Source organism: Leptidea sinapis, chromosome 7, assembly GCF_905404315.1.
Source record: "Leptidea sinapis chromosome 7, ilLepSina1.1, whole genome shotgun sequence".
Lineage (NCBI taxonomy): Eukaryota > Metazoa > Arthropoda > Insecta > Lepidoptera > Pieridae > Leptidea > Leptidea sinapis.
The window spans coordinates 15,340,766-15,362,595 of NC_066271.1; the positions used below are offsets into that span (position 1 = coordinate 15,340,766).

The window sequence follows — 21,830 nt, forward strand, 5'->3', positions numbered from 1 at the left end:
TTCGAACTAACAGTTTTAAATATTTTTTAGTCATCGGCAAAAAGTGAGTATTTACAGCGATGTATAGAAGAGGTAATATCATTTATAAACACCGAGAAGAGAACAGGGCCCAGGTGGGATCCTTGTGGTACTTCTGAACACGCAACATACTCATGTGATATATGACCGTTTAGCACCACAAACTGAAGTCTTTTTGCTAGGTATGACTTAAACCATTCTAGAAGCCCACACCAGACCTTCTCAATTTATCTACAAGAAGCGAGTGACACACTTATCGAAAGCGTTCGAAAAATCCATGTACACACAGTCTACTTGCTGACGACTATCTATTTCATTACTGAGATGGGACATAAACGACACCAAGTTCGTTGTGACAGAACGTCCTTTTCGAAACCCATGTTGACAATCTGATATCAGGCTTTCCAAGTGGCGCGTGACAATTGGGCAAACAAGGGATTCAAACAGTTTAGGTATACAGGAAAGTATGGATATAGGACGGTAGTTTTTGACGTCTTTATTGTCACCTTTTTTGTACACTGGAACGATCTTAGCTTTTTTCCACAATTCAGGAAATACCCCGTCATGTAAAGACTTGTTGAAAAGGAGGGACAGTGGCAGAGCAAGAGTAGGGCCGCAGCGCTTTACAAATACGGGAGGGATCTCATCTGGGCCGGCACCTTTGAAACCGTCTAGATTTTTAATGGCACGTTTAATTTCACGTTCACTGAATTTTATTACATTCAAAAATGGCAGACCATGCGCTGCGGACTCTAGACTGTCAGGTAATACTACGTTACTAAACACTGATGAAAAATTTTTAGCAAATAATTCTGCAATTTTTGTACCAGTGTTAGCAGTTACCTCATCAAGGGTCATTTCGGCAGGTATAGTAGTTTGACCACCTCGTCTATCCTTAATATAGTTCCAGAAATATTTAGGATTCCTGATAATATTACCCTCGATTCGTTTTTTATAATTTTGTAGGCATGCGTCTATTATTTTTTTACTACGCTCACGGAGTAATTCATACTCCAACCTATCGCGTGGGTTTTTGTATTTCATATACTTTTTTCTCTTACTTTCTTTTTCCAAGATTATTCTTATCAGAGACTTACTAAACCATGGAGGGAACCTGCTTTTTTTTGGCTTCGAAACAGGGACGTATGTTTCCACGGTATTATTTAAAATACGGTAAAATACAGTTGTCGTCTCGTTAACGTTTTGGCACTTATCGAACTGTTGTGACCAATTAATTTCCTTCAGGTGAGCTAAGATTAGATCATAGTTTGCCTTAAAAAAGTTGTGTCGTGGATTTTGTGCTGGTTTAAGAAAGTGTGGTATTAGTTTCGGTACAGTAATAAATAAGGGAGGATGCTTTCGGTCAATTTTACTTATAATATTTAAGGAGTTAGAAACTTTTAAGGTAACACAGTTGGTAAGAACAAGATCCAGAACTCTGCCATCTTCGTTTGAGACGGGGTTCACTTGCATAATATTATTTAGTGCCATGAAGTCAGTGAGTGCTATACCCTGTGGTGAACTATAATTAGATGCACTGCATGAACCACCATCTGAATTGCGAGACCAACCAACAAAGCCCAAGTTGAAGTCACCCAATATTATAACTTGGTCTGTTTTGTCTAAAATATCGTTAGTGTGCTCTAAAAATCGAGTAAGGCTTTCCAGCTTCACTGGTGGGGGAAGGTATACTACACAAATTAGTATTTTGGTGACAACGTTATTTGTTTTTATATCAATTGAGACCCATAGGTCCTCTGCATCGCTCCCCCAGTTTGAATGACTAGAAGAAGGAATATGATTAGAAACAGCGATCAACACTCCCCCTCCGTCTTTTTTAGTACTTTCTGAGCACAATCGATCTCTCCTATAAACGGTATAACGCTTATCAATAAATTCCGAACTCGTAACATGACTATTGAGCCACGTTTCAGTAAATACAATTACGTTGTAGTTGTTAATCAGAATATTTGTAAAAACATCCTCTGTTTTGGTTCTTAAACCCCGCACATTCTGATAATAAATATTTAGAGCCATTTTGGTAAGATTTTCTATTAACTACTATAAACAATTTAGCTAAACTAAATCAATAGTTTCAAGCTTTCGTTGTCTTTAATATGAATAGCATGACTTTGCTCGTTTTTCCTTGCAAGTATTCTTCCATCCCGTATCCACACAAACATGAACCCAGCCTCCTTGGCTTTCTTTCGGGCTGCGGCATGTAGATGTTTATTTGTAGGCGTTAGGTGTTCAGATACGAATACGGGCTCTCGACGTCCTCCGAGTCCAAGATGCTCGGTGTTGAGCTTACAATCTTTGTTCTTCTTGTTGAATCGTGTCACCGCAGCCAACAATTCATCGCGGTGTCGCTGACTACGAAGCTTTACGATGACAGCACGGGGACGATTGCTCTCCTTGTTTAATTTGGCAACTCTTGTAACATGTAGTATGTCAGATTCAGCAATATGGTTCTCAACAATTCTACCAAGTTGTCCCACAGTGTTTAGGAGGTTCTCCGACTTGTGTTCGGGAATGCCCGTAATCTCAACATTACAAACGCGCATGTTTTGCTCTATCTGTCCTAGCCTGTCAGTCAGGTTTTTTACCTGTGATGTTAAATTTTCATTCTTTGACACCAGTTTATTGATTGTTTCTGATTTCTCTTTAACAGTCTGCATAAGTGTATCGTACTGGTTGCTGATAAATGACAGGGATTCTTGGAACCCAGACACTTGAAAGTTTAGGTTCGCTAGGTGTTCGGATACTAGAGATTTAATGCTGTCAGTTATTTCCTGTTTTATAATTATGCGCAACATCTCCTCAGTTACGCAGGAATCGCTATTATCAGGCTTGGTATTTTTATTTTTTATTCTCATGGTGACATTACTCTCCTCACCTGGATTCGGGATGTAATCTTTCTTAGAAGCAATAGGATGATTACTTGTACGTACAGGAGTATTCAAATTGCCTGTTTTTGGTAGTTTACTGCGACATTGTTGGCAAATCCATTTAGTCCTACTTTCTGCATCCATTTGATGGAAGTGCTTAGATGTCAAGTTTGCGCAAAGCAGATCATATCCCAGCTTACATGTGACACAAATTATATATTCCCTCTTAGGCAGAGTATTTTGACACCCAGCACAAGTCTTCTGTGACGCCATCGCATAGAAGTATTTCAGAACTGAGACGAGTGCAAAACCAAACGAGCAATGTCTATTCCACGTTCCTTGACTTTCGTTAAAATAACAATAAAATTAGAAAAACTATATAATATATTATATTAAAGAGAAAAAATAAAAGAGAGTAAAAAAAAAAAAAATATTAAGCAGAGATTCGATCCCGCGTCCTCACAAATCGGTGTCAACGGATCGTCCAATAACCTGTGGCTAAGCCACTAGACCACTCAGTATTTACTAGTTGGGTTTAAAATTGTCTATTTGTATCAACTTATTAAGATTTCTTTTTAATGAAATGATTACCTACTAATGAGTCCAAAGTCCAATCCTTTGTTCACTGAGGTCAATTTATACGTCAGAAACGGAATATTTCGAAACTGTTTTTAAGTTAGTAAGTTAGTAGTAACCTAATATCATCTATTACTGATTATATACAAATAAACTAAGTATTAATGAAATAATTATTTATTTTAGTAGTAATTTACATTTTGTATAGTGCAATAATTAAAATTCACTTGAATATTATGTTCTTTTGGAAATTAATCGCTCATTTTTTGTAAACAAAACAATAAAAATATCGAAGAAAAATGGCGAGGATTCGAAAAACCTACCTATTTACGGCGCGCGACGCTCTGGTGGTGTGGAACGCGCGTAAAAAAAATGTTCTTTTTTTGAAATTCATACAGATGCCACGCATCGAGCAATAAGAATGTGGTTGTCTGTTAAAACTCTTTGCGCATGAAGGGAATGAAAAAAAAATTGAGTGTTTTAATGTTGGCAATAAGCTAACTGTTTCAGAATCTTAATAGAGGATTTAAAGCATAGGTGTAGATAAATATATTTACTATAAGTCCACTATATGCGGAAGGCGCAAGATGGGTGGTTGTAGCAAACTTTGAGGGAGTCCAACTCCGGGTGTCTTTATATGATAGCGACCATGACGAAAAAGGTTATTTTTTATCCTACACATAATTATTAAATGCCCTCCGCGATTGAGATTCGATTGTGGACTTCGGCATTCAACATGTATTGATGGCTCGTGAGTGCCTATCTATAAATGTGAGGCTAGGAGGACTCCAGAAGCCTTTGCGGTACCGACGTTTTCCAAAATACCTAACCTATCCAAAGTACCAATGTCAAAAAACATGATAACCTTGGTGTAGATTGTATAATATTTATGATTGTATTTATTTAGTATGAACAAGTCTTGTTTTCAAGCTAATTACCACATAATAGAGTATGGTGCGGCCGTCGATGGGCAGATAAACATTATATTATGCTAGATAAGTAGTAAAACAGTCTTGCCTATACAGTTTCGCGGTCCAGCACTGAATGGTACGTAAGAAAAGTTCGTCTTCTCCCCGCTGAGGAAGCGCTCAGGCTGAAACTTGTACGGCTCAGGGAACAGATCCTCTCGGTGATGCATGTCGAAGATGTGGACCACAACCTCTGTGCCCTTCGGTACTCGAAGGTCATCTTAAAATTGATTAAGTTAGTGAATATCTGATACTGTGAAGAAGAAAAGTAAGTTGACGATTTAATGATAGCTCGGAGGACCAAATACATTTTAATATTACAGCACCATAGAGAAAAAACTTTCCAGAAGACCACTTACCATGAACTCTTATTGCGATTCAATTAACAACCTAAAATGAACTGCTTTGCTATTTCGTACCACGACGTGATTAGAGCTATCTAATTTAGGTTGACGTCAAATCAAAAGTGAATCGCAAACTGTTTTAGTTCGTTCATTCATTCGCAACATAAATTAATATTTCAACATAAGCTATGTGATACCTTATGTGTCAAAGTGATTCAATTAAAGTTACTATTTATTAGCGGAAAGTGTATCGTTTTCTTAATAACTTGTGAAAAATAGGGAAAACATACAGAAAAGGAAAATGAAATTAATGAAAGGTGAGATGAGAATACTTTATCGGACATTTATTTTTGTAAAACAAAATACTGAAAATAAATACCGAAAATGAAAATACTAAAGATGAGGCTGTAGGGCCGCACGCTGGCTATAGCCTGTTCGCAAGAAGAATTAAAAAAAATTACTCTATGCTCCTGTCAAATCAAACATGAATGGAGGTGCGTTCAAAACTCGTTTTAATCAGTTTATTTAAAAAAAAACACCTAAGCAAACCTTTAATTTGTAATTGAAAGAACTATACATATATATATATGTATATATATATATATATACAAAATACTTGCTGTTTTTATATTTGCTGATGATATACCAAAAATTAACGAAATCCGTGCATTGGTTTTGTCAAAATGTAGACTTAAGTGTGTCATAAGACGGCCTTGCCGCCAGTGGCGGTTTTCTTTGACGGTTTGACGGTCGCGGGCGGTGCGATTCAAAGCAAGCTCGAAATTCGTACGGGCAGGGTAGTGTAAAGATATCTTGTATCGATTATTAGCTTTTTTTTAAGGGAGTTGTAATCGATAGACAATAAGTTATTTAAGTTTATTTTAAAATTGTTCTGTAATGATTGTTGTAAAAATACACTACACCCTAGGTATTTAATACTAAACAGCTTCGTGATTTTGTTTTTATAAATTATAAAGGAGGTGAGAGATAATTATTGTGAATAGGGAATAACTTAACAATAACGATTTATTTCTTGTTTGACATGTTACGTAATTCGAAAGCAACCTATAAAAAATCGTACCAACTTACCTATTTGCTGCTAAAGAAATCACTCAGAAAACAGTGATTTTGTAAGTTGAACTTACGAAAATAATTTCTTTTTTACAAAATTTACCTATTCATTAATTTATTAATAATTGTTATAGTTTGTAGGCTAGTTTATTTTGTTGGTGTATGTGTAGGAAAGTATCGATAAAATAGAATTGTAGGGTAGGTATGCCTTACATCTTACGTAATACAAAGCAATCTAATTGTTAAAAATCGTACCAATTTGCCCGTTTGATACTCAGGATTTTTTATGGAGAAATGAGCATTGCTTAGACATTTAGAAATTTGTACATACTGTTTTTGACATTTGTCCACGATACACCGCACAAGGACGTTCATTCCACAGCCTGCTAGGTTGTACGTGGGAGAAAGTTCTTTGAAAACTAATAAAAAAAGTTTATTTAATAAATAATTTGTTAAAATTATTAAGATATTCGAAAAACACAAAAAAAGTAGCCATGTTTAGGTATTTGGTGATGGTTGCTAAATAAGACTTGTGCTTGACTTTGTGTATGTGTAAATTGTGTTTTTAAGTTAGTTGTTATTATTATTATTACTGTGAATTTGACATTTATTTTTCGGGACAACATTGTACGGTGATGTAACTTGTGTATTCATCAATAATGTGGTGGACATTTAGAAAATTTACGTTTCCATTATTATTCTAATGCACAATATTCAATTTAAAGCTTAGTTCAGATAGGTATCCCGAAATATAAAAGTGTTCGTATAAATGAACATAGTGAATTTAAATTACGTCGCAAATTATCAAACGAATCAAAGGTAAAGCCGACAACTTGCCACCTTCGCACATCGTTCCGGGGTCAAGGTAAGTTGTCTATATAGACTGTTAAATTTTACTACATTTATTTGAATATTTATTTTGTTTGAACATTTCACTTTTTCAATTTAAAGTTTTTAATTATATAATTAATTTTGCGATAGTTCTGTGGACTAGTATTACTTATATTTTTATTTATTTCATAGGTATGCAGACCATACTGTATATACTATAATATTATTTAATAAGTACTAAAAAGGCCTTAATCGTTTATAATTTGACGCTATAAAGCGCAATTTTTAAAATTACGCTTATACTTGTAGTCATTTCTACGCAAAAGAAACCGCTAAAATCATATCAATTTAGGTTTCGAAACGCAACGCACAAGGTTCGAGTGAGAGAGATAGACTGGAACGATTGTACAGTGTCATCTCTTTCTCACAACGCGGACCACAGAAAAATTTCTTTCGGTCATTCTTTCATAAGCGATTCAAACGCTATTCAGCTAAAGGCACTTCATGGTACGAATCTTAGCGATTCACTTTAGGCACCTAAACTGAACTGTATCGGAATCGAATGGCTAATTAAAAGTTGATGGTAGGCAGTCTAGACATTATAGTTTTTGGCAATAGCTACAATAAACAAGAACTTTTAAAGTTTTTAAATTAAACGAATATTGATTTTGTTAACGGTTTTCAAGTTCCTACTCGTCGTACTAATTATAGCCAAAACAGTGTTCTCACTTGTTGCACAAATATATATCTTCAAAGATATAGATAAAGTATTGTAGAGAAATTTCATTTGTAGCATGTAGTAATAGATTATGATTTATTAAACTATTAAATGTATGTATTGTACTATTAAATCTGTGTATTTATTACGTTTTTCTCTTATGTAATGTATACTTGTTTACTTGTCCACTTACCCCCTTATTCATAATGGTCCGCTAACTTAAAACAGCCGCTAAGGAGTGTTTTTTCTCATTCTGACTTAGGTCAATAGAAGATGACAGAGTGAGAATTAGCAATGCTTTAAGTTAGCAGACTATTATAAAGGGGTTAGAATAATAACGCTTAGAACGTGAGTAGGCCCAAGCGAAATGGAGCAGTTTCTTGTCGCCGTTTATGACCACATACGTTTCCCCCGGTAATACATTCGTCAAAACAGCAAAATATTTTGTAAACAAAACATTACGCCATTAAAAAAATATGTTGCCAGCTATGAATGTACTATATACCCCGAGTTCTTCCGCTGGGATGGTTTTTTGTGTTTATTGGTAGATATTGATAGGAGGCTATAATGTACGGCACCATGATTATGATATAAGTATTCAAAGTCAAAGTCAAATAATCTTAATTCAATTAGGCTTAAACTAAGCGCTTTGAATAGTCACTATAAATATTTCTTTTAAATTACTGAATTTACCATATGTTCGGAAAAAGTTGAGCTCGTGAGAACATTAACGGTCACTCTTTTTAACCGACTTCAAAAAAAGAGGAGGTTCTCAATACGCCGGTATGTTTATGAAGTGAAACTTCTTTATCGCCGAGATTATGAGCGTAATTTTATAGCAAATCATCACGACTATCGGTTACGCACCATTTTGTTTTTTTTAAATCCAAGATGGCCGCGCGCAAAATTATGATTTCAACAATATGGATATAGCATCCGAGGTTCTTGAGGGTGCAGAGAACGATTTTGGGATTATTTTTGAAATCCAAGATGAGCGCCGTGCAAATTTATGATTTCAATAATATGGACGTCGAATCCGAAGTTTTCGAGGGCGCAGAGAATGAATTTGGGATCATTTTTGAAATTCAAGATGGCGGCCGTGCTATATTATGATTTCAACAATATTTTTTTTCTTTATTATAGTAAACACTGCTATTCCTACCATTAGGTAAACCGTGGTAGACTATAATTGGTTATGTTTTTGTATTAATTTATAAATGATTATTTTGTATTAAGCTGTTGTCAACCCAAATAAAAAAAAAAACGAGCAGTTGCCGAACACTAACGAGGCAGTGTTTTTTAAGCAACGCGTGTCTATTGGGCGATGTAATTAATTACCTAACATAAAATCTTCATCAATAGTTCTCCCAATGAACGGCACGCTGGGATATAACCTCAGTATCTCCTTTACCACAGCCTCCAGGTACTTCATCTGAGCTAGCTCGCTCGGATCTGCTGTACGCATTGAATCTCCAAATATACCCTTGCATTCTTCGTATAAACGATCCTTCAATTAAAAACGATAGTTAGTAGATAAACCAAAGATATAATCAACTGAAATTATAAAGGTTATAGAATATCCGCGAAAATTATCCATGAACCACATGTCCCGCCATTTCACATATTTTTCGAGGTTAATATTTTTCTTAGAATAGAATGAAAAACTAGCTTACCAGTGGGAGGCTCTTTTGGACAGGATGCCGGCTACATTATGGGTACTAGAACTGTGCCTATTTCTGCCGTGAAGCAGTAATGTGTAAGCATTACATATTATATCTGAAGGGCGCCGTAGCTAGTGAAATTACTGGTGACATGAGACTTAACATCTTATGTTTCCAGGTGACGAGGGCAATTGTAGTGTCTCTCAGAATTTTGGGGTTTTTTCTAGAATCTTGAGCGGCACTACATTGTAATGGGCTGGGCGTATCAATTACCATCAGCTGAACGTCCTGCTCGTCTCGTCCCTTATTGTAATAAAAAAAGAAAGAAAACCAGCCGGTCATGAAGAACCGCAACAGGAAGTACCTGAAGATAAGAGATGCAATTTGGGCCCTTCATATAGGAGTATACTCTTAGCTGGACCTAGATCATATTGGTTTGGTAGTTAATTATAATATTATAAAGTAAACCAATCACTAACTTGAACTTCCTCATGGTCAGCTATGAGATTTAGACCAAACATCAACGCCGCACTAGTAGTGTCATAACCCTTAAAAAAAACAAATAAAAACTTAATTAGGAAAACTTTCATTACATCGATAACGGGTTGCACTCCGGGAGTGCCGGCAGAAGTGAAAACTTGAACATTTACTATTAACAACAACATCGATGTGCAATTTTTTTAAATATTTTGGAATGGTTGGAGAACAATTTTGCACGAATTGTTTTATTTATCAGTTTTTTTTTTAACAAAAAAAAACAACCGACTTCTAAAACACTATTCCAAAACAATCGATATAATATGCACTAAAAAGTACGAAAACATTTGCGCATTTTTATACAATCTAATTAATAAATCTAATTCTAGTAACGATTGCTTTTTTTTACTCCTTTTTAGAAGTCGGTTAAAAAGTACTAGTTAAATTAAAATATTCATTTATACAACTATCGTACATAAAAATGACAATAGTAAATAAATTTAACACTTCAGAACTATTACAAATATTTTACATTAAAAAGGTTATCTCTCAGAAAAATCAACTTTCATCCATAATTTCAACGATTGTCTTACGAATTTACGATTAGGTCACGTGTCCTGATGCGAGTTCAAAATTTTATTCCCATCCCAAGAAAAGTGCTCAACGCCGTTAAAAAATAATAAAGGCGTGGCCGTTCATATTAAACACTCTATTCCATGACATGAAATTTATAAATAAAAAAATATTTTAATTACGTAGAAGAGATATTCATGTACACTCACGTGAGATGTTTAATGTCAAGATAATTTTTTCAACTATAATACATTGCTGGTATTTTAATGCATTAATATACCGCCGGCTTTGCCTTGGGATCAAATGAAAGTAGTAGTATTTTTATGAGAATCTAAACTAGTCTGATATTCCCTCTGCGCTTTAAGGTGCCAGATTTATGCTCTGGTACCCCACCACCCCTGACAAAGGTTTATCACATTATATTTTTATTTTACGAATATATAAAGCATAATATATAAATTTCTTATATATGCTAACATTAATATGTTATTTTGTGAAAAAAAATCATTTGCATCGTGGTATCATCAAACCACACAACTGCTGGTGCAGTTATTTTATAACTAAATAAATGAAACTGAATCTGGGTTGTCGATAGTTCAGAGTGCACTATATTAGGTTACTAAAACAAATTCACTAAGCTATTTAGGTCAACCTAAAATTTACGAAATGATTCTGTGTTAGGCTTGGCTGTTAGCAAATTGCCACACAATTTGAGTAGATATTATGGGTATCTTCCGATATGCACTGCGACCACTGTACAGCGTGACGTCAATTTATACTGTGAAGCCGTTCCTTTATAGCCAGTTATACTGGTTACTATTTAAAACGGAACGCAATCCCGAATACTGTCAGCCGCATTATTTGACGTAGCATTCAAATGAGTGTATTAAAGTTTTCTAGCTCATTAAAAAAAAAAAACTGTTGCTGGAGTACTGCCAAACTAAAAATATTTGAGATTAAACTGTAGGTATTGTTTAAAAAACGTTAGGCACTCGAGTGGTTTTGACTGATCACGTGATCAAAGTACTGCGAGTACCTTACCTCGAAAACGCCAGTGCTTACAGTATATGGCGGCGATTTATGACGTCATGTATTTCTCTAGGGTACTGCGGCAGTATACTGGCAGTCCAAAACGGAGCTAATTTTTCTTCAGTGATAGCACTGTGCAGTTCTCGCGGTGCATATCAGAACCTACCCTATATCGTTTCACACCTACGATAGTATTCCTACGCATTGTAAAATTACAGTACTACTCGTATTACAAACTGGTTTATATCTATCATACTTCCTGTAATTCCTATCTGCTCTGATTAGCTTTTCCTACTGAGTATTTAATCTCTTTACTTGTTTTAAGAATGATATAGTCAATGCACGGTTAGCACCTCGAAAAATTTAGAGAATCTACAAACCGTTAAAACAAAAGTACTTCTTTTTTATGGGTACTTTAAACAATTTGGGCTTATATAGTATAAAGCTATATACAAACGCGTTGGACTGAGATTACTTAAGTTGAATTGGGCTCTTAAAATATCATACACGAAGGTCGTATGAATATGACCTATGTCGACTTTGTAAATTGGTTTTTTTGTTTAATTAAAATCAGTTGATTTATTATCGTGGAAACCACATTTAATAAATTAGGAACTACTCATTCCTTAAGAACCATATTTACCTCTAGCGTAAATGTATTGACTTCCTCCCTTATACCTTCAATATCAATTTCTCCTTTGCTCTCAGCATCTAATAACAGATCAAGAAGTGCTAATTTCCTCTTAGCATCACCCAAATAATTCTGATTTTCGACACATTTAATCTCTTGTACGCTCTCATCTCTCTGTTTTTTTCTCTCAGATATAATATTATCAGTGAAACGATGGTGTTCATCTAAATAGTTTCTAAACGCTTTTCCGGCTGGTGTCAGGTTAAAAATAAAATCACTGTGTTGCCAGATTTTTTTTAATCTTTGTATGACTGAGACTCCGAGAACGAAGATTGACTCTTTGTATTTCAGTTTGCTACAATCCATTTCTTCTGCATCAAGTCGAGTTCCCATTGCAGTTTCTGGGAATTTAAAGCGTTGGAATTTTAAAATATTTCTCAACAATTTGTTATTTTTTTAAAGTGATAAACTTAAAAAATAACCACTGGGGTTAACTATACAAATAAAATTTATAAACAAAATTAATAAACGATACGCGACTCGAACCCGTGACCTCTTGTGTTCCGTACGAGCGCTCTTCCACTGAGTCAGCCGTTCGAGTGACGTAAAGTTCATAAATCTTGATATTCTTTGTTCAACTCTCAGGATATACTTTACAGTTGATAACCTGCTCAACCCTAATATTTGCATGCTAGGAAGTTGACTTGAGATGTCGCTTCCTGCCTTAAGGATGACACAGATATCGAGCTTCTACGAAGGGCTCTTTGTGTGGTTGGCAATATGATTATATATATGCATACATTGCCTGCATATTTGCATAATAACAGCCACATATGACATGATACTCGGAAGGTAACTACAGTAAACGAAACGTTTTATTACAGCAAATGGTGCAGTACTAACATGTTAATATAAGCTCCTTATGAGAGTTTATAATCTAATGTTATACCCAGAAAGACAGTAGATATATCTAGCGACCTCTACATTATCATCTTACACATTTCTTTTTTTTACATTTACTAATAAATTATTGCCACTAAACTAGTGAGTTTTTAGAGACAAGATAAAGTAGGACATTAATGTAGACAACTATTATAATATATAAAATTTATTGAATTAGGCGTTACTTTGCGGAAATACATAATTATACAAATGATTTAAGTTTTCTTTAGTGTTAATTCCGCCAATATTTGTTTTTAAAACAATTCGACACGTGTTTCGCCTCTACACGAGGCATACTCAGGACGTGTTGTCTCGCCAAAATCTGGCACGAGACTGAAGACTTTGAGTCTGTCGTGTCGAAATGTTTTAAAAACAAATATTTGCGGAATTAACAGTAAAGAAAACTTAAATCATTTGTATATATTATACTATAATCTGGTACACATTATATTGAGCTTTGCGCACCCCTATAAGTGAACCAGATTATATTTTTATCATTGATAAAAACTCTCCGAATTCTATCACAGATACCTACAATGAATTCCGTAATGGTACTTAGAGTTTGATGATTGATTGAATATGGATTGCATTATAACACTAGCTTCTAAAACAATGTTGATATTAACGTGTCAACTGAACTTAAAGTTTGTCGACAATCTAATTTGAATCTATTAAATTTGGATCCATATAAAAATCTGATTGCCAAGACTGAAGCCATTGAAATGGATCACCGGACTAATATTAAACTTTCCAACTCTTGTTTACTCTAGACACAAAGGATGGGTTCTACCATCTAATTGGAAATCCGTGTTGTTGCAAGTTCCCTTTCACGCGCTACGAGATCAGGGACGTAGTGCTAGAATGGGATCAACCATGAACTTCTCATGCGAATGATTGAGGACCTCCAATTGGTGCTTTGATAATGATAATTTTGCGTGGTGTTCATCTTGGAATTCGAAGTATATACCCATGATATGTGGTAATTGACAAGTAACGTAATGTGCAACTTTTAGGCAATATTTGATTTTACTCCTCATTATATTTCCAATCCGTATATACGTATATGCAGCAGAGTGACTGGTAAGACGCTAACGATTTTTAAGGAGAGTCATAACTTTGAATAAATTAATAATTTTGAATAAAATAAGTATTAGTTTCTCTCATTAAAGGTTACCCTAAGTTATTAAATCCAAATCCCTTTAAAACGTAAAGAACTATCTAATATAAACACAAGCCAATAAGTAAACATACAAACTTTCCCCTTTATAATATGAGTGTGATTTTTTGATTAAAAACGTAAAAAATCTCCGACTAAACAGATCTTGATCGGAAAATAGGGACAGACTGACGAACGTAAAATTTATAGCAACCCTCTTTTTCGTCTGGGTTTAATAAAATACCTAACTGCTACTCCACTGATGTTGTCATTGTCCCCGAATTGGTTCTAAATTCAAAATACGCAGCTGAAACTGAAATAGTGTTTATTGCTGCCTATTGACCAATTATATGTTTAACAACTGGAGTAAACGCAGAAATGTATAGACATAGCAGTCGAAGCTTATTATGATGTCATTTGTGGCATGTACCATTTTTCGGCTTTGATTTTGTATGAGGTGCATTGTCTATATGAATAGAACGTCATTGACCTAATCTTTTAGAAAAAAACACAAGCTAGTATTGTTTACGGATGACACATATTCAAAGTGAAAAGAAATCAAGTTCTGTATGACGAACTAAACGATGTACTCACTATCTGACATCTTGTACTGTTGTTAATTAACAAGAAAACGATAAATATATAAAATTTACCGTACCAAATGTCAAATTTGTAGATGCAAGTGTTTTGTTAAACAGGAAGGTGATAGAACCGGTGGAATCCGCTGTATTCCTTGGCATTACTCTGGATTCCAAATTAGAATGGTGATATTGAAGGATTGTCTAATATATTTAGTTCTGCAGCATACGCTGTTAAAATGATAAGACAATTAAAAGACATAGATATCCTATGGTATATCTTTGTGCTGCAGAAGAGGGCTATTCGCGTCATTTATAACCTAGGTCCTAAACAATCATTAAGATAAAAAAAAAATAAACATTTAAACTGCACCCTCTCAATATATTCTTGAAAATGTTATGTATGTACATAGACACAGAGGCGAATTTTCTAGAAACTGTGATAATCATAATGTAGAGTCCAGAAACAAACATAAAACATAAGCTTGTGATGCCTACCACTCGGCTAAATCGAGTTAGTTACTATGTGGGGCGATGTTGTCTATTGCAGAAAGTGATCTCAGAAAATTTTCCAAATACATTTTTTGCGAAATTCAAAAGAAATCTTAAAACACGTTTCTGTGGAAAAGGCTGCAATAACATAAATTACTTTCTTAATGATACTACAGGAATGGAGCGACCGCAGTCAGGCTATATAAATAATGTAACGAAATTTTATAAAAAAAAAGAAAGGCCGCTGTGTTTCTTGCGTCCGTTGTTTTCGGGTCTGAGTTATAAATTTTTGAATGGGTGGTAGTTTTTGACGTTCAATAAGTGATTTCATATCCTATTTTGAATGAAAACATTTGAATATGCATTTGAAAATATATATAACAGGAGTAATTACAAAAGAAACTAAATATTAATTTATTACAATAAAATAAATGAGCTTCAATTTATCATTGTCTTACCGCATATAACATTCAGTGAATATTCAGTTAAAAACGGTATGACGTTAAGTAACCTTCCATCTATACCAATTTTTGAATTTAGAATCTCTATGGTCTTCCGGCTTTGGTTCTCCATAACCTTTGCAAAGTTCTTCAAAATCTCAAAGTGGAATGTTGGAGTTAAGACCTTCCGTCGTTTTTGCCACTTGCTGCCTGGTAAAATATTGCAATATTAGGAGATTTCTTTATGGTCTAAGATACAGATGTTGCCGGAGTTTAATTATTAAACATTTATATTAATACACTAGCTGACCCGGCAAACGTTGTTCTGCCGCATAAATTATTTTTAGAGTTAGACCGTTTCTTGGATATTGCAACATTACTTTATTTTTCTAAAAAAAAATATTTTTTTTTAAAAATAAACATAGCCTAAGTTACTCTTTATTACATCAGCTACCTGCCAATAAAAGTCCCGCCAAAATCGGTTAAGCCATTTCAAAGATTAGCTGGAACAAACAGACAGACACACAGACAAAAATTGTAAAAAAAAATATTTTGGTGTTTGGATATATATTCATATACATGTACAGGCACTCCAATCGATATATTCTGAAAGTCACCAGCAAATGGTTCCTATTAGTGAGTAACTTTATGATCAATAACATACATTACGTAATAATTTGTTGAGTTGAAACGATAATACATTACTGTATAGTGATTGGTGGTCCATAACTGAAATTGTTTCCGACTGCTTGCGAATACATAAACGTTATACCTTATACTCAGCTAAATAGACTTAGTAAGCCGATACTTGATCGAAACAAAATAAGCTCCTCCAATAAGGATCCCAGAAATATTCCAAATAGATATTGACATATCTTACTCATGCTCCGAAAGTATAAGTGAGTTTATAATTAACTAGCTGCTACCCTCGAAGTTAACCGCGTGTGCTTTAAATCAGAAAAAATATATTTAAATATATATCTGCTTAGGTATGAGGCACATATTTTCCAATAAGTACTAGATTCTTATATTAAAATTTTTTTTTCTACTCCCCTGCTTTTATCTGTCGTCTATATAGCCACGGTCACTAATATTAGTATTGACTCTTTGAAAAAGTCTATAATCAATGGCCTATAATAGCTTTGTTTATCGTACTATAATATAGCCAAAAAAGCACAGTTTTTTTGGTGCCACAGACAACTAAATCTACGTTAGGTATGGTAAGGTATAGGGGTCATAAAAATATTAGGTAATACGTATTACATACTATAAGTATTACATAAATAATATTTCCATATTTAAATCGTTAGAGTAAATATATTAATGTCAACTTTGGAAAAAAATACTCGTTAATTTAATTTGACAAGGTGCTGCAAGGTATTCTGTATATTCCGCATTTCCCGCGTGTTGATTGTATGACATTCCTTGAAGTAAATATAAACCAAACAGGATTAGTACCTATATGTATACAACACATGTTCCGCCTATATCGCTAGCAACTCGAAAAATTATGGTATTTAATAAAATAAAATAAGCCTTTATTGCTGTTCAAAAATATTATAAATGATACTTAACTAAATATAAACCTAAATCTAAATTATATGTTATGTTAAACAGCTTGTCTTTCGACAAAAGCCTCCTCCAAATATTTCCACGCGTCTCTGTCTTTCGCTATTTGGATCCATTTAGGCCCAACTACTCTTTTTACATCATCTTCCCAGCGTTTCGTTTGTCGCCCTTTTCTTCTACTACCATCTCTTGGATGCCAGTCGGTTATTATTTTTTATGGTCTTGTTTGTTTTTAAATAAATAACCTAGACGTCGTAGTAACATTACTGTCGTTTTATAACTAAAAAACGATCGTGACGCCACGAGCGTTCATTGCGTCACCTTGCAACATCCGTGATTTTTGACACTTCTAATGCAACTGTTTCAGAAAATATACAAATACAAATTATAGAGGTCTGAATTAAAAAACATAATATATTTCTTACCAGTGCTAATAAGCAAGCCGGTTCCAAGCCAGGGCACCATGAACTTATATCCTTTATGCTTTGATATGTTCCGTGAATGAGTTAAAACTATCTGGAATAAAAAATATCAACCATCATTATTATCTTTTATGTACAAAATTTAAAAGGAAATCGAACTACTATTCATTTGTTAAGAAAATCATTTCGAAGGGTATTTCGAAGGTATGGTTTGAAAAGGGCTTGAATGGCTATTCATCTAATATACGAAAAGGTTTCGGGATTATATTAATAATTCGGTACATTAATTTTTTTATATTCTAAATGGGTTTGAAAAATAATCTAAGCCTCGTTTTTTATTGGAAAAAGAAGAGAATGCAAACGACTTCATCTTTGAAATTTAGTTTCAATCAATACTCTATTGTTCCAAAAGACTTATTATATTCACGGACTAGTAAAAAATAAGGACTCCGTGTCACCTTACATAACAGTATAGCACCAAAACAAGCCGATTAACGTGTAAATAAAAGACCCACGCACACACGTATGTGTATACTACTACAGGCCGATAGGCGGCCATTATGACAATTGTCATTGTCTTTGACAGATCAGTTTGAGTCTCAATAAAATATTTTAAAAATGCCGTCGTGCGTTGTGAAAAATTGTAAGAACGATACTATATAAGTATTTGTGGCGTATTGTAATATATGATTATTTAAGGGAGAAAAAATTGTATAACTAGTATCTCCCGTAAGCGCACACACACTAGCATAAAAGAACTTCACTTGCTAATATCATGGCGCGTAGTTATTATTTTTTTCCTATGAATTATGTCTCAAACATATCTTTTCTCAGAACGCTATCACTTCCACAATTCTTCATGAAATTGAATGATTTGAATACTATTTCAATGCTTGTCGCCAAAAACAGACAAATGTTTTAAATAATACACGGGGCACACTAAAAGTTTTGCACTTCTAGCTAATCGGAACTATTTGAATTTCGAATGTTACATTTTTTGGAACGTTGCAACCTTCTTGGTAATAAAAAAAAAATTGGCCGGAAATCATTTGTAAATTGTTTTTATCACACATCAAAGTTCTACTTACGCAACGAAAATGGAATTAAGTCGAAAAGATTTAAGAGCAATGATTTTTTATGATTTTAAAAGTTCTCTCTCTCCGCAAGACTGTACCGCTTGTCTTCAAAATGATTTTGGGAGAGAAGCACCTTGCTTGAACACAGTGAGCCGATGGTTTGCTGAATTTGAGAGAGTTTGGGTTTCCTTACATGACCGAATTTCGTGAAGGGCGGCCTTCAACTGCCGTCAACGAAAATAACGTGGCTACTGTTAAGCGGCTAATTGAAGAAAACCCGCGGATTTCCTATGAGACAATTTGAGGACTATTGGGCATTGGTATGAGCCGAATTCAGAAAATTTTACAGAATTTTTAAAGAATTGAAAGTTCGGAAGCTTTGTTGTTGTTTGATCCCTCATGAACTGATAGCGGAGCAGAAGCGGGCTCGCGTGGAATGGTTGTCACAGATGCCAATGAGGTACGACCACGGACATTGTAATACTGTTTATGACATTGTCACAGGAGACGAAACGTGGATTTACTGTTTTGAACCCGAAAAAAACAGCAATCTTGTGAATGAGTGTTTGAAAATGAGAAGAGGCCAATAAAAGTGAGGCAGGCGAGATACGGTGGTAAAAAAAAGATCGCATTTTTTTCTCAGCTACGGGTCCCATCTGCACTATTCCAATTGAAGATCAAAAGAGTGTTAATGCCGAGTGGTATTCTACCATTTGTTTACCCGGGGTGCTAAGTTCGCAAAAGACACACACAGCCAAGAAAATTGTCATTTTCAGCTTCTGAAAAAGTACCACTTCACCCATCCTACGCATAGCCTCGACCTAGCACCCTGTGATTTCTGTATTTTCCCCAAAATCAAAGACTTGATGAGATGTTTCACTTTTACCAATTCCGAAGAGGCAGTGATAGCGTTCAATCAGCACGTAGAAAATATGTCTTTAGATCTGTGGTCTTCCTGTTTTAAAAAATAGTTCGATCGCATGAATGTTTAAAATGTAAAGGAGAGTATTTTGAAAAGCAATAAACACAATGTTTTGGTTATTACATGTTGTTTTTGTAAGGACGCAAGATTTTTAGTGTGTCTCACGTGTGTAGCTTTACCATAGAGTAAGGATGTACAAATAGTGTTACAAACAGATGATAAAAAAATTTAGTGCAATCTGTTGACAGTATAAGAAATTAAGGTTAAAGGATTAGTTACGAGGGCGGCACTGAAAATTTCGGGAATCAACGAAGTGACACAACATTACTATTTGAAAATGTATTTATTGCTTTTCTAAGTATTCTCCGCGAAATTTGACACATTTTTCCATACGTTGGAACCAATCATTGAAGCAACCATTCCATTCGGAAGTTGGGGTCTCCAAAATGGCCGTTTTCTAGGCGTCCACAGCTTCTTCAGATGATGAAAATCTCTGACCACGCAATTTATTTTTTATTTTAGGGTTTTCTTGCTTTAAAAACTATTTTGTTTTGTGCGCGGTGTGAGAACTCTCATTATCGTGATGGAGGATGATGCGGCGGTTGCAGTTCTCTTTACGGAGTTCAGAAACGATCTGTGGCAAAAAAATGCTAGCATACCATTCTGCGTTAACCGTTCTTTGTCCCTCAAGAGGAATAGTTGCAAAGTCGAGACAAACATGGTCACCATTTTTTTTACATCATTCCGTGAACGAACAATTTTTGTTGGCTTTAACTCATTTTCGAACACCCAAACTCGTGACTGGGTTTTTGTTTCGGGTTCATACGTGTTTATCCAGGATTCGTCACCTGATACGATGTTGTAAACAGCATTTGAGGATCCTGCGTGGAATCTTTCGAGAGTTATGACGCACCAAGTAACACGAGCCGCTTTTTGCCCTTCACAGAGCAAATGCGGTATCCATCGGGAAAACAACTTTTTTACACCTAATTGTTCATGCAAGATTATTTGTATTTGACTCATGCCAATTTCTAAAGTTGCCTGAATTTCGCGGTATGTCACATGTCGATCTTCCTCAATCAACATACGCACAGCATCAACATTTTCTTTGGTGACTGCAGTTTTTGGACGACCTTGACGGGGATCATCACTGAGCTTAACACGTCCACGTTGAAATTCAGCAAACCAGCGATAAATTGTGGTAATGAATGGGGCTTCATCACCAAATGCAGAAATCATCCGGTCAACACACTGTTATTGTGTTAAACCACTTCGAAAGTCATAATAAATCATCGCTCTAGAATTTTCTCGAGTCAATTCCATTTTCTCAACGACTACACAAGTTTGACAAGACCTTGTGACAAGACCGAGAATCTTTTTTTAAATAAATAAATGGTATTCGATTTTTAAAACCAAGGAGTTTTCAATTAAAAAGATTTAAATATGACAGGAACAGTGGAAATATTTTATTTCCGATACTTTTAGTGCAGCCTATGTATTATTATTTATCGTTTTAGTTTAATTCTTTCAAGATAACTGTTTGTATCTTGCGAAGCATTCGCCTGGCTCATTTAATATTTAATTATTATTATATACCAAAAATAATTAAAATGTTTATCCCATAAAAAGACAAAGATAAAATGAATAAACCTTCATTTTCCGTTTTTTTTTTATTTTAACAAATTATGCTAATTTTAAAGCGCAACGAATGTTAGATTTGTATCTAAGCTGCTTGCTATATCTAAGATGCTTTGTGTCACAAATAATATTTTTTTTTGAAGATTAAATTAGTATTAGTTTTGGGAAGCTGCTACAATAATTGATGATAGCTTAAACTTACCTCAACATCCTTTGGATTATAAATATGTAATATATATCTGTTAAACGATTTGAACAAGAATCGACTTCCATATAATTTATATAAACCCAGAAATTTTTCAAAATTATCACCTGAAATATTAGTTTAATTAATAAATATCAAACATAAAGTCATTGAAAGACACACAAACTCACAATATGTTATTTGTGCAGAAATAGGGAGCATTCTCGGCTCTTTTCATCTTTATTCAGACCGATATCGGATAAAATAGCAAAGCTCTACAAAACTTTATCATTTATATTTATATATAATCATCCAATGAAGAGCGGCTTGAATCATCGACGATCAAGTCATCTCCGATCGGCTTAATTATTTGTCGTTGCGTAGAGATGTGGGTTCTCCCTGCGTCTTCTACCGCATTTATCACGGGGAGTGCTCAGATGAGCTGTTCGAGTTGATTCCAGCGGCCGAATTCCACCACTCTACATTACGTCAAAATTTAGAATGCCAGCTGCTGCTGTTTTCCCGAACCGATACGACTTAGGGACCTTCAACAAAAGAGCATACTCCCACCTTAAAAGCCAGCAACGCATCTCTTGACACCTGTTGGTTGTTGCTGTATTATATAT

At 34.7% G+C, this 21,830-nt stretch overlaps 1 protein-coding gene across 1 annotated transcript in view; it reads right to left on the reverse strand.

Moving 5' to 3' along the window:
- The window catches only part of LOC126965292 (cytochrome P450 4C1-like), a 30,391-nt gene that overhangs the window by 5,001 nt on the left and 3,560 nt on the right, over positions 1-21,830 (reverse strand). Inside the window, exons 3-9 of the mRNA XM_050808810.1 lie at positions 21,223-21,332; positions 17,388-17,478; positions 15,412-15,603; positions 11,798-12,186; positions 9,555-9,623; positions 8,753-8,921; positions 4,500-4,670 (exon numbers count right to left, since the gene is read on the reverse strand). Coding sequence (XP_050664767.1) covers positions 4,500-4,670; positions 8,753-8,921; positions 9,555-9,623; positions 11,798-12,186; positions 15,412-15,603; positions 17,388-17,478; positions 21,223-21,332 — 1,191 coding nt within the window. The remainder of the gene's footprint in view (positions 1-4,499; positions 4,671-8,752; positions 8,922-9,554; positions 9,624-11,797; positions 12,187-15,411; positions 15,604-17,387; positions 17,479-21,222; positions 21,333-21,830) is intronic.